Source organism: Salvelinus fontinalis, chromosome 21, assembly GCF_029448725.1.
Source record: "Salvelinus fontinalis isolate EN_2023a chromosome 21, ASM2944872v1, whole genome shotgun sequence".
In the NCBI taxonomy this organism is placed as follows: domain Eukaryota; kingdom Metazoa; phylum Chordata; class Actinopteri; order Salmoniformes; family Salmonidae; genus Salvelinus; species Salvelinus fontinalis.
In genome coordinates this window covers 45315820-45330199 of record NC_074685.1, presented here as the reverse complement: position 1 = coordinate 45330199, position 14380 = coordinate 45315820, and the positions used below count along the sequence as shown (strand labels likewise).

Sequence of the window (14380 nt, the reverse complement as noted above, 5' to 3'; positions counted from 1 at the left end):
TTTACAATGGCCTATTTAAATTCTGGACACAGCTCGTGGGAGATAAGTCACCCAAAATGAAGCCGTCTCTATGGTCAATGTAAATAACTATAGTGATGCCTTTCAGAGCAGGCCGGTTTCAGGTACATTCATCCAAGCCAGGATCATTCCAAACAGTCAGACCTTTCCTCCAATATTTTCCATACCCCTGGACGGTTATTAACTTCCAGTACCATTCCATGCCGGGAACACAATGGCGTTTAAAAGCAGCTCTGGTTACGAGTGTCAACTCATTTCTGATCCCCGCTAATCACATGATGCCCTGTAAGAATGCACGTCGTTGTCCCACGTGGCTGCTGTAGTCGGGCTGCAACATTATGACCAGCTAGAGACGAGATTCTCCCAACTTCGGACTCTAGGTCTGCTTCCCAAATGGCACCCTACTCCCTATATAGTGCACTCTATGGGCCATGGTCAACAGTTAAAGGAATAGGGTGTAATTTAGGATGCAGCCCTAGGCACTGCTCGGTATGAATGCCATGTCCCACACGAGAGTGGCACGGCTGAAAATACACTTTTTAAATGTTTGTTACGCCACTTTTTTTTATCTTCCAACTGAATTATTTAGGTTACTTTTGGGTCATGCTAAATTGTTCATAAACTGATTTGAGTTTTGTTTTGATCTGTTGTTGAAGTCAAAATCATGAAAGGATTTTAAAGTAATGGGGCAGACCTGAAATTTAATTCCAGAACTGGGCTTGATTCATTCTGATTCCTGATAGGAATTTCTCTATATGAATTCCTTATTTGACTGGAATTAACTGATTGTCCCCAACATTGAAACGGATCGTATCAGTGATTAACACAACAGATTAGAGATGAAATTGCAATTGAACATTACTTCTGCTCCTACACAAATAATATTGTACCTAATAATCATAATTCTCTTTTAAAATGATATTGGTCACTAAAATGTTCCCTTTCATTTTCCAGCACCAAGAGGAAAGCGAGGCTGGAAAACATTCTATGCTGTTCTCAAAGGAATGATCCTCTACTTGCAGAAGGTAATACAATGCTATGTATACCACCTTGAATTAAGCTTTCTGTAACATTTGTGGTCGCTGCTCAGGTTAACATGTCATTGATGACACTGAGTTGACTGTCCATTCTATTTGTCCATTCATGGGGCGGCAGGTAGCCTAGCGGTTAGGAGCGTTGTGCCAGTAACCGAAACGTTGCTGGTTCGAATACCCCCCCCCCCCCCCAGCGGACTAGGTGAAAAATCTGTATCTGCCCTTGAGCAAGGCACTTAACCCTAATTGCTCCTGTAAGTCGCTCTGTAAATGTAAAAAGCATTAAATGTTGCTAATCATTTTATTAACACCATATGTTCCACACAGTGCACATAGTTCCATATACTACCCATATGTTTCCAACTACGGATGTTAATAGTAAACTGTTAATCGGTTAGCCGCCGAAAATACATTTGACCGGTCATGCATATCAGTCTAAAGGTTCATTTGCATCATTTAGTTGAATTAAATTGGCGAGTGTTTATTTTCGTTAATAGTAACCCCGGTCATTGTGCAGCAAACAACAATTGTAAATGCGATGGTGTGTTAAACTGTTGATTACCACGATTTAAAAAGAGCAATTTTTATTTCTCAATCTCAACTCGTAATTAAAGTACGCCTCGCATTCGCTATTTGAGTGCATAGGCTGTAGTCAACAGAAGGCGCGCAGTTATTTTATAAAGACTTCCTCGTGCCATTAACCGGCATTTCTCTCCTGTTCTATTGGCTTTCATATCACCTTTCTTTCGTTGTCCAGAAGCCAAAGGCACGATCCTAGTCATATTACCAACCCATCCCTGTTGCTATTAGATTCCCCCTCTAAGTTTCTAAGGAATATTTTCATCTCTGTCACACATGGAACCTCTTGCATTCAGAACAGTTCTCCTGCTAATTGCATTTTGGCAAATGTCGTTTTATTAGTTGCTTCATTACAGCGAGTTGCATGTTCAATAATAACATTATAGCCTTTTGACTGGAAGACGATAGGCTTGCTATTGTTGCACGTTTCCATTAAGCTGTGTTAATGACAAATGGCTCTTTGTATGCATGCATCGTATTTTCTGTTGGTCGTGTTACTGTTCGTTGACCGGTTAAGGAGGGTCAGTTAGTCGGCAGCGAAATTTGTATCTCTTTTTCCAACCTTATCAAACCCCTGATCCTAGGCCAGCTCTTACTGTCTGGACTGCCAGATAGGCACAGAGTCAACCCACATTGGTCCTCTCACTGGGCCAGGATCAGTGCAGAGCAGATATCATGTCCAATGCTGCAGCTAAGCTGCTTGTGAGGACACAGTCATGTTCAGTAGGGAGAAAACGTTTTGAAGGACTTTAACGACCTGAAATTGAGAACACAGTTAAGAATACTGATTTTTGTCTACTGTTGCAAAACCTTCTGGTATGGTACAGTGACCCTTCAGGGCACAACCCAAATGGCACTGCCAAGGCAAAAAAAGCCTATTGTATTATTTTGATGTTCTCTGGTAGTCAAATACCCCACCCCTGTCTGTGTCAGTTTTGGGAGGGGAAGTTATTGTAACAAGTCCTCTTACGTTACCAACCAGAGCAACTTAATTATTCCAGCATGGATGATCTCTAATGGCTACAGATGGGACCAGTCAACATGTCACTGCTCTTGTGACCAGCATCCATTCTACCACATCACCAACAGATGCAGCTATTCATTATCAACATCTGTGGTAGAATATTGGATTACATTTTAATATCTGAAGTGGCACAGACAAAATGTTTCCAAATGTAAAATGACGTTATCCTGCTAAACATGGTCCTTATGAAAACCTTGTCATGCTAAACATGGTCCTTATTAAAACCTTGTCATGCTAAACATGGTCCTTATTAAAACCTTGTCATGCTAAACATGGTCCTTATTAAAACCTTATCATGCTAAACATGGGCCTTATTAAAACCTTGTCATGCTAAACATGGGCCTTATTAAAACCTTATCATGCTAAACATGGTCCTTATGAAAACCTTGTCATGCTAAACATGGTCCTTATTAAAACCTTGTCATGCTAAACATGGGCCTTATTAAAACCTTGTCATGCTAAACATGGTCCTTATTAAAACCTTGTCATGCTAAACATGGTCCTTATGAAAACCTTGTCATGCTAAACATGGTCCTTATGAAAACCTTGTCATGCTAAACATGGTCCTTATGAAAACCTTGTCATGCTAAACATGGTCCTTATTAAAACCTTGTCATGCTAAACATGGTCCTTATTAAAACCTTGTCATGCTAAACATGGTCCTTATTAAAACCTTGTCATGCTAAACATGGTCCTTATTAAAACCTTGTCATGCTAAACATGGTCCTTATGAAAACCTTGTCATGCTAAACATGGTCCTTATGAAAACCTTGTCATGCTAAACATGGTCCTTATGAAAACCTTGTCATGCTAAACATGGTCCTTATGAAAACCTTGTCATGCTAAACATGGTCCTTATGAAAACCTTGTCATGCTAAACATGGTCCTTATTAAAACCTTGTCATGCTAAACATGGGCCTTATTAAAACCTTGTCATGCTAAACATGGTCCTTATGAAAACCTTGTCATGCTAAACATGGTCCTTATGAAAACCTTGTCATGCTAAACATGGGCCTTATGAAAACCTTGTCATGCTAAACATGGTCCTTATGAAAACCTTGTCATGCTAAACATGGGCCTTATTAAAACCTTGTCATGCTAAACATGGTCCTTATTAAAACCTTGTCATGCTAAACATGGTCCTTATGAAAACCTTGTCATGCTAAACATGGTCCTTATGAAAACCTTGTCATGCTAAACATGGTCCTTATGAAAACCTTGTCATGCTAAACATGGTCCTTATGAAAACCTTGTCATGCTAAACATGGTCCTTATTAAAACCTTGTCATGCTAAACATGGTCCTTATTAAAACCTTGTCATGCTAAACATGGTCCTTATTAAAACCTTGTCATGCTAAACATGGTCCTTATGAAAACCTTGTCATGCTAAACATGGTCCTTATGAAAACCTTGTCATGCTAAACATGGTCCTTATGAAAACCTTGTCATGCTAAACATGGTCCTTATGAAAACCTTGTCATGCTAAACATGGTCCTTATTAAAACCTTGTCATGCTAAACATGGTCCTTATTAAAACCTTGTCATGCTAAACATGGGCCTTATTAAAACCTTGTCATGCTAAACATGGTCCTTATGAAAACCTTGTCATGCTAAACATGGTCCTTATGAAAACCTTGTCATGCTAAACATGGGCCTTATTAAAACCTTGTCATGCTAAACATGGGCCTTATTAAAACCTTGACCAAACCCATCGGAGGTTTGGAGAACTTTTTCCTCCTTGTGACTGATTTCAATCCCTAGTGACAAATGAACTCTGTAGCCTGGTGCCGCTGTAAAGCACAGATTGTAAATGGCTAGAAAACCGGCAGTCTTGAAGATTGTGTTTCTACTTCTGTGTGCTGATTTTAATGCCTGGCTGCAAGAGGTTGCTGTGGTATTGTCGGCTAATGACCAATGACGTTGCAGCTACATTAACTTTGGAGTAGCAATCACCGCAAATTAATCTGTGTGCCTCGTCAATAGGCTCTGGGAAGCAGAGAATAATTTGTCCTACGTTTATAATGTGAACTCCTGTGACATGTGGAGGCAGTAAGGTGCTCAGACTTGCCACCAGCTCTAGGACTCATCACAACACCTGAGAACACTGAGTGACAATCACGACTGGCAGAGGTCAATTGCACTTCCCTTTAGTACATCACACACACAGGAAGTTACATAAACTACTCCTGAAATTCAGTAATGGTTCTTACGAAACATTATGCTCTGGAGATGTATGGAAGGCTCCTTTAAAGATAATAAAAGGTTGCCAGTACTCCTACATATCTGAATAATGTAAATCCTGATGCATATTTCAGCATAACTGTTCAACTGTTTTATAACCGAATTCAGGGTCAACATAGTGCATTCCGCTTGTTGACATGGTTATGAACTGTCTATGGTGTAAATTGGATGGAGTGTGCACTTGTAGAGGCTTTAAGTGCAGTTTTATTGCAGGACAAAACAGACTGATTGTGTTCATCTATTTTTCTATGTCCTATTCCAGTTTCATATTATCTTGATCTGATGCTGTGTGTTTTACTGTAGATACTGGCGTTTTACTGTAGGGAGACTGGTGTTTTACTGTAGAGAGACTGGTGTTTTACTGTAGAGACGCTGTGGTGTTTTACTGTAGGGAGACTGGTGTTTTACTGTAGAGACGCTGTGGTGTTTTACTGTAGGGGCGCTGTGGCGTTTTACTGTAGGGAGACTGGTGTTTTACTGTAGGGAGACTGGTGTTTTACTGTAGGGAGACTGGTGTTTTACTGTAGGGAGACTGGTGTTTTACTGTAGGGAGACTGGTGTTTTACTGTAGAGACGCTCTGGTGTTTTACTGTAGAGACGCTCTGGTGTTTTACTGTAGGGAGACTGGTGTTTTACTGTAGGGAGACTGGTGTTTTACTGTAGGGAGACTGGTGTTTTACTGTAGAGACGCTGTGGTGTTTTACTGTAGGGGCGCTGTGGCGTTTTACTGTAGGGAGACTGGTGTTTTACTGTAGGGAGACTGGTGTTTTACTGTAGGGAGACTGGTGTTTTACTGTAGGGAGACTGGTGTTTTACTGTAGGGAGACTGGCGTTTTACTGTAGGGAGACTGGTGTTTTACTGTAGAGACGCTGTGGTGTTTTACTGTAGGGAGACTGGTGATTTACTGTAGGGAGACTGGTGTTTTACTGTAGGGACGCTGTGGCGTTTTACTGTATGGGCGCTGTGGTGTTTCACTGTAGGGGCGCTGTGGCGTTTTACTGTAGGGGCGCTGTGGCGTTTTACTGTAGGGAGACTGGTGTTTTACTGTAGGGACGCTGTGGCGTTTTACTGTAGGGACGCTGTGGCGTTTTACTGTAGGGGCGCTGTGGCGTTTTACTGTAGGGAGACTGGTGTTTTACTGTAGGGGCGCTGTGGCGTTTTACTGTAGGGGCGCTGTGGCGTTTTACTGTAGGGGCGCTGTGGCGTTTTACTGTAGGGGCGCTGTGGCGTTTTACTGTAGGGACGCTGTGGCGTTTTACTGTAGGGAGACTGGTGTTTTACTGTAGGGAGACTGGTGTTTTACTGTAGGGGCGCTGTGGCGTTTTACTGTAGGGGCGCTGTGGCGTTTTACTGTAGGGGCGCTGTGGCGTTTTACTGTAGGGGCGCTGTGGCGTTTTACTGTAGGGGCGCTGTGGCGTTTTACTGTAGGGGCGCTGTGGCGTTTTACTGTAGGGGCGCTGTGGCGTTTTACTGTAGGGACGCTGTGGCGTTTTACTGTAGGGACGCTGTGGCGTTTTACTGTAGGGACGCTGTGGCGTTTTACTGTAGGGGCGCTGTGGCGTTTTACTGTAGGGGCGCTGTGGCGTTTTACTGTAGGGGCGCTGTGGCGTTTTACTGTAGGGACGCTGTGGCGTTTTACTGTAGGGACGCTGTGGCGTTTTACTGTAGGGACGCTGTGGCGTTTTACTGTAGGGACGCTGTGGCGTTTTACTGTAGGGACGCTGTGGCGTTTTACTGTAGGGACGCTGTGGCGTTTTACTGTAGGGACGCTGTGGCGTTTTACTGTAGGGACGCTGTGGCGTTTTACTGTAGGGACGCTGTGGCGTTTTACTGTAGGGACGCTGTGGCGTTTTACTGTAGGGGCGCTGTGGCGTTTTACTGTATGGGCGCTGTGGCGTTTTACTGTAGGGGCGCTGTGGCGTTTTACTGTAGGGGCGCTGTGGCGTTTTACTGTAGGGGCGCTGTGGCGTTTTACTGTAGGGGCGCTGTGGCGTTTTACTGTAGGGAGACTGGTGTTTTACTGTAGGGGCGCTGTGGCGTTTTACTGTAGGGAAGCTGGTGTTTTACTGTAGGGTCGCTGTGGCGTTTTACTGTAGAGACGCTGTGGCGTTTTACTGTAGGGACGCTGTGGCGTTTTACTGTAGGGACGCTGTGGCGTTTTACTGTAGGGACGCTGTGGCGTTTTACTGTAGGGACGCTGTGGCGTTTTACTGTAGGGACGCTGTGGCGTTTTACTGTAGGGACGCTGTGGCGTTTTACTGTAGGGACGCTGTGGCGTTTTACTGTGGGGACGCTGTGGCGTTTTACTGTAGGGACGCTGTGGCGTCTTACTGTAGGGACGCTGGTGTTTTACTGTAGGGGCGCTGTGGCGTTTTACTGTAGGGGCGCTGTGGCGTTTTACTGTAGGGGCGCTGTGGCGTTTTACTGTAGGGGCGCTGTGGCGTTTTACTGTAGGGACGCTGTGGCGTTTTACTGTAGGGACGCTGTGGCGTTTTACTGTAGGGAGACTGGTGTTTTACTGTAGGGGCGCTGTGGCGTTTTACTGTAGGGGCGCTGTGGCGTTTTACTGTCGGGACGCTGTGGCGTTTTACTGTAGGGAGACTGGTGTTTTACTGTAGGGACGCTGTGGCGTTTTACTGTAGGGAGACTGGCGTTTTACTGTAGGGAGACTGGTGTTTTACTGTAGGGACGCTGTGGTGTTTTACTGTAGGGAGACTGGCGTTTTACTGTAGGGGCGCTGTGGCGTTTTACTGTAGGGGCGCTGTGGCGTTTTACTGTAGGGGCGCTGTGGCGTTTTACTGTAGGGGCGCTGTGGCGTTTTACTGTAGGGACGCTGTGGCGTTTTACTGTAGGGGCGCTGTGGCGTTTTACTGTAGGGAGACTGGCGTTTTACTGTAGGGGCGCTGTGGCGTTTTACTGTAGGGACGCTGTGGCGTTTTACTGTAGGGACGCTGTGGCGTTTTACTGTAGGGACGCTGTTGCGTTTTACTGTAGGGAGACTGGTGTTTTACTGTAGGGGCGCTGTGGCGTTTTACTGTAGGGGCGCTGTGGCGTTTTACTGTAGGGACGCTGTGGCGTTTTACTGTAGGGACGCTGTGGCGTTTTACTGTAGGGACGCTGTGGCGTTTTACTGTAGGGACGCTGTGGCGTTTTACTGTAGGGACGCTGTGGCGTTTTACTGTAGGGGCGCTGTGGCGTTTTACTGTAGGGGCGCTGTGGCGTTTTACTGTAAGGGCGCTGTGGCGTTTTACTGTAGGGACACTGGCGTTTTACTGTAGGGTCGCTGTGGCGTTTTACTGTAGGGACGCTGTGGCGTTTTACTGTAGGGACGCTGTGGCGTTTTACTGTAGGGACGCTGTGGCGTTTTACTGTAGGGACGCTGTGGCGTTTTACTGTAGGGACGCTGTGGCGTTTTACTGTAGGGAGACTGGTGTTTTACTGTAGGGGCGCTGTGGCGTTTTACTGTAGGGGCGCTGTGGCGTTTTACTGTAGGGACGCTGTGGCGTTTTACTGTAGGGAGACTGGTGTTTTACTGTAGGGGCGCCGTGGCGTTTTACTGTAGGGGCGCCGTGGCGTTTTACTGTAGGGACGCTGTGGTGTTTTACTGTCGGGACGCTGTGGCGTTTTACTGTAGGGGCGCTGTGGCGTTTTACTGTAGGGAGACTGGTGTTTTACTGTAGGGGCGCTGTGGCGTTTTACTGTAGGGAGACTGGTGTTTTACTGTAGGGGCGCTGTGGCGTTTTACTGTAGGGAGACTGGTGTTTTACTGTAGGGGCGCTGTGGCGTTTTACTGTAGGGGCGCTGTGGCGTTTTACTGTAGGGACGCTGTGGCGTTTTACTGTAGGGACGCTGTGGCGTTTTACTGTAGGGGCGCTGTGGCGTTTTACTGTAGGGAGACTGGTGTTTTACTGTAGGGAGACTGTGGTGTTTCACTGTCGGGAGACTGGTGATTTACTGTAGGGGCGCTGTGGCGTTTTACTGTAGGGAGACTGGTGATTTACTGTAGGGGCGCTGTGGCGTCTTACTGTAGGGGCGCTGTGGCGTTTTACTGTAGGGGCGCTGTGGCGTTTTACTGTAGGGGCGCTGTGGCGTTTTACTGTAGGGGCGCTGTGGCGTTTTACTGTAGGGACGCTGTGGCGTTTTACTGTAGGGACGCTGTGGCGTTTTACTGTAGGGACGCTGTGGCGTTTTACTGTAGGGAGACGTGGCGTTTTACTGTAGGGAGACTGGCGTTTTACTGTAGGGGCGCTGTGGCGTTTTACTGTAGGGACGCTGTGGCGTTTTACTGTAGGGACGCTGTGGCGTTTTACTGTAGGGACGCTGTGGCGTTTTACTGTAGGGACGCTGTGGCGTTTTACTGTAGGGTCGCTGTGGCGTTTTACTGTAGGGACGCTGTGGCGTTTTACTGTAGGGACGCTGTGGCGTTTTACTGTAGGGACGCTGTGGCGTTTTACTGTAGGGACGCTGTGGCGTTTTACTGTAGGGACGCTGTGGCGTTTTACTGTAGGGACGCTGTGGCGTTTTACTGTAGGGAGACTGGTGTTTTACTGTAGGGGCGCTGTGGCGTTTTACTGTAGGGGCGCTGTGGCGTTTTACTGTAGGGAGACTGGTGTTTTACTGTAGGGGCGCTGTGGCGTTTTACTGTAGGGGCGCTGTGGCGTTTTACTGTAGGGACGCTGTGGTGTTTTACTGTCGGGACGCTGTGGCGTTTTACTGTAGGGACGCTGTGGCGTTTTACTGTAGGGACGCTGTGGCGTTTTACTGTAGGGACGCTGTGGCGTTTTACTGTAGGGGCGCTGTGGCGTTTTACTGTAGGGAGACTGGTGTTTTACTGTAGGGGCGCTGTGGCGTTTTACTGTAGGGAGACTGGCGTTTTACTGTAGGGGCGCTGTGGCGTTTTACTGTAGGGAGACTGGTGTTTTACTGTAGGGGCGCTGTGGCGTTTTACTGTAGGGACGCTGTGGCGTTTTACTGTAGGGACGCTGTGGCGTTTTACTGTAGGGAGACTGTTGTTTTACTGTAGGGAGACTGTGGTGCTTCACTGTCGGGAGACTGGTGATTTACTGTAGGGGCGCTGTGGCGTTTTACTGTAGGGGCGCTGTGGCGTTTTACTGTAGGGGCGCTGTGGCGTTTTACTGTAGGGGCGCTGTGGCGTTTTACTGTAGGGACGCTGTGGCGTTTTACTGTAGGGACGCTGTGGCGTTTTACTGTAGGGAGACGTGGCGTTTTACTGTAGGGACGCTGTGGCGTTTTACTGTAGGGACGCTGTGGCGTTTTACTGTAGGGACGCTGTGGCGTTTTACTGTAGGGACGCTGTGGCGTTTTACTGTAGGGACGCTGTGGCGTTTTACTGTAGGGACGCTGTGGCGTTTTACTGTAGGGGCGCTGTGGCGTTTTACTGTAGGGGCGTTGTGGCGTTTTACTGTAGGGGAGCTGTGGCGTTTTACTGTAGGGGAGCTGTGGCGTTTTACTGTAGGGGAGCTGTGGCGTTTTACTGTAGGGGAGCTGTGGCGTTTTACTGTAGGGGAGCTGTGGCGTTTTACTGTAGGGGAGCTGTGGCGTTTTACTGTAGGGGCGCTGTGGCGTTTTACTGTAGGGGCGCTGTGGCGTTTTATTGTAGGGGCGCTGTGGCGTTTTATTGTAGGGGCGCTGTGGCGTTTTATTGTAGGGGCGCTGTGGCGTTTTATTGTAGGGGCGCTGTGGCGTTTTACTGTAGGGGCGCTGTGGCGTTTTACTGTAGAGACGCTGTGTTAGACTCGTGTTTTACTGTCGACTCTAGGGTATTTTGTATTGTATTTGGAAGGAAAATACATTGAGAAGATTGTGTAGTATTGGTGATTTTATTGAATGAATTTGCATGGTATTGAAAAACGACACTGCTTTGAATTATTGTTGGTGAAGGATGACCGGCAGGGCTCTAGATGATAAATTCAGAACGACTAAACTTTTCCATGTAGTGCGATCGACAGCAGGAATATTGAATCTCTGGGATGTTAGGCAAATGATCAACCGTAACCTATTAAGGCTAAATGATCAACCGTAACCTATTAAGGTTAAATGATCAACCGTAACCTATTAAGGTTAAATGATCAACCGTAACCTATTAAGGTTAAATGATCAACCGTAACCTATTAAGGTTAAATGATCAACCGTAACCTATTAAGGTTAAATGATCAACCGTAACCTATTAAGGTTAAATGATCAACCGTAACCTATTAAGGTTAAATGATCAACCGTAACCTATTAAGGTTAAATGATCAACCGTAACCTATTAAGGTTAAATGATCAACCGTAACCTATTAAATCTCTGGGATGTTAGGCAAATGATCAACTGTAACCTATTAAATCTCTGTGATGTTAAGCAAATGATCAACCGTAACCTATTAAGGTTAAATTATCAACCGTAACCTATTAAGGTTAAATGATCAACCGTAACCTATTAAGGTTAAATGATCAACCGTAACCTATTAAGGTTAAATGATCAACCGTAACCTATTAAGGTTAAATGATCAACCGTAACCTATTAAATCTCTGGGATGTTAGGCAAATGATCAACTGTAACCTATTAAGGTTAAATGATCAACCGTAACCTATTAAGGTTAAATTATCAACCGTAACCTATTAAGGTTAAATTATCAACCGTAACCTATTGAATCTTGGGGATGTTAGGCTAAATGATAAACTCTAACCTTGATATGCCACCTGACAGATTTACTGTTATCAGCACCCCAGTCAATACTGTTTACCATTCTCCACACGCCTGTCAATGCACTGAGGCGCAAAGGTGTGAGGTGATTTCATATTAATCCCCACCCCTCGTATTCAGACACCTCTGTCTTGTCAAGTTAGATTTGTTGATGAAGTCAGTTCAACTACTTTGTCATCTTTTGAGCCATCCTGAGTCACTATTCTGTGTCATTTGGGTTCTGTATGCCGTGAGGGGTCACTCGAGGAACTGTTTTATGACACAAAACAAAAAGGTTTGACAAACTTCACACTGGCCTACACAGAAGGTCATGGGTTGCATTCATATCATTCACTCCTGTTGCATTTAAAAGCATTGGATTGGTGCTAGAGGTCGACCGATTAATTAGGGCCGATTTCAAGTTTTCACAACAGTCGGTAATCTGCATTTTTGGATGCATTTTTGGATGCAAGGAGCCAAGGTAAGTTGCTAGCTATCTTAACTTGTAAAAAACAATCAATCTTAACATAATCACTAGTTAACCACAAATGGTTGATGATATTACTAGTTTATCTAGCTTGCCCTGCGTTGCATATAATCGATGCGGTGCCTGTTAATTTATAATTGAATCATAGCCTGCTTTGCCAAATGGGTGATAATTTAACAAGCGTATTTGCGAAAAAGGACTGTCATTGCACCAATGTGTACCTAACCATAAACATCAATGCCTTTCTTAAAATCAATACACAAGTATATTTTTTAAACCTGCATATTTAGTTAATATTGCCTGCTAACAATAATTTATTTTACCTGGGGAAATCGTGTCACTTCTCGAGTCAGGGTTTATGCAGCAGTTTGGGCCGCCTGGCTCGTTGCGAACTGTGTGAAGACCATTTCTTCCTAACAAAGACCGTCATTATTTTGCCAGAATTTTACATAATTATGACATAATATTGAAGGTTGTGCAATGTAGCAGCAACATTTAGACTTAAGGATGCCACCCGTTCGATAAATACGGAACGGTTCCGTATTTCACTGAAAGAATAAACGTTTTGTTTTCAAATGATAGTTTCCGGATTTGACAATATTAATGACCTAAGGCTCATATTTCTGTGTTTATTATAATGAAGTATATGATTTGATAGAGCAGTCTGACTGAGCAGTGGTAGGCAGCAGCAGGCTCGTAAGCATTCATTCAAACAGCACTTTCCTGCGTTTGCCAGCAGCTCTTCGCTGTGCTTCAAGCATTGCGCTGTTTATGACTTCAAGCCTATCAACTCTCGAGATTAGGCTGGCAATACTATAGTGTCTATAAGAACATCCAATAGTCAAAGGTATATGAAATTCAAATGGTATAGAGAGAGAGTCCTATAATTCCTATAATAACTACAACCTAAAACTTCTTACCTGGGAATATTGAAAACTCATGTTAAAGGAACCACCAGCTTTCATATGTTCTGAGCAAGGAACTTAAACGTTATCTTTTTTACATGGCACATAATGCACTTTTACTTTCTTCTCCAACACTGTGTTTTTGCATTATTTAAACCAAATTGAACATGTTTCATTATTTATTTGAGACTAAATTAATTTTATTTTAATTTAATATAATACATGAATAAGTGTTCATTCAGTATTGTTGTAATTGTCATTATTACAAATATATATATAAAAATTGGCCGATTTAATTGGTATCGCCTTTTTTTGGTCCTCCAATAATCGGTATCGGCGTTGAAAAATCATAAATGGTCGACCTCTAATTGGTGCAAGCATGGCTGGACAATGCACTCTTCTGGAGAAGAGTTTAGAGCAGGGGTGGTCAACAGGCAGTGATTTATTGTTTTGCCCTCCTAGTTTAGAAATGTTTTTTTGGCGTTTTGTGCAAAAAATGTTTTTAATTTAGGAAATCTGTATCCAAGTATTCCCACAAAAAAGATATGATTGTGTCTCAATGTTATTGTTTTTTAAATACAATCTATTTGGGGGCTTAGTTGTGGTCAATTCACAGTGTAAAAATGATTTTCTGACCCCCCCGAACCATCTCCGACTTAGAGCCAGCCATGGTATCATATACCCAGTGGGAAAAATGGAACAGTGAGACATGACGTTACTTTATGGTTGGGAACTATTTTTCTGGTTGAGAAAATGTCATGATTACATCCAACTGGTTTCTTGTGCAGTGTAGAGGTGTGTGACCCAATGCCTGATTTCTGTTGTCTCCTTCCCTCCCACAGGACGAGTACAAGGCTGAGAAAGCCCTCTCAGAGGAGGACCTAAAGAATGCCATCAGCATCCACCACGCCTTGTCCATCAAAGCCGTGGACTACGAGAAGAAGCCCAACGTGCTCAAGCTCAAGACAGCTGACTGGAGGGTCTTCCTCTTCCAGGCCCAGTAAGTTGGCTCCGGAGTGAAGTTTACTCTAGGGTGATCTAGGATCAGCGTTCCCTCCAATTCTAACCTGAACCATTAGTGGGAGAAATGCAAAACTGACCCCCAGTTCAGCGTCTAGGGGCAACTTCACCTTTTATCCTTAAATTGCACCACCGGCGACCGCCGCCTCTGCCATCAGGTGGCACAATTTACTGAAGCAAAACAACCCAACGTTATTTCCAGTAGAGCAAGAGAGACGAGGGAGAGAAGGACCACTTCTGGAAGCAAAATGTCATTTCACGCTTGGCTTCAAGCGCAGTGAAAATCCATTTGTCTCGGCCATTACTCTGTCCAAAGTCTATTGTTGTTGGTTTCCTTTGTTCCCTCATCATGGAATATTCCAGGTGCCTAATAGAGGTGCTTATCA

General features: G+C 44.7%; 1 protein-coding gene across 7 annotated transcripts in view; it reads left to right on the top strand.

Moving 5' to 3' along the window:
* The window catches only part of psd3l (pleckstrin and Sec7 domain containing 3, like), a 165499-nt gene that overhangs the window by 135944 nt on the left and 15175 nt on the right, over positions 1-14380 (top strand). For all 7 annotated transcript variants that reach the window (XM_055875451.1, XM_055875450.1, XM_055875452.1 and 4 more), the window contains 2 exons: positions 973-1043; positions 13817-13974. In XM_055875451.1, coding sequence (XP_055731426.1) covers positions 973-1043; positions 13817-13974 — 229 coding nt within the window. The remainder of the gene's footprint in view (positions 1-972; positions 1044-13816; positions 13975-14380) is intronic.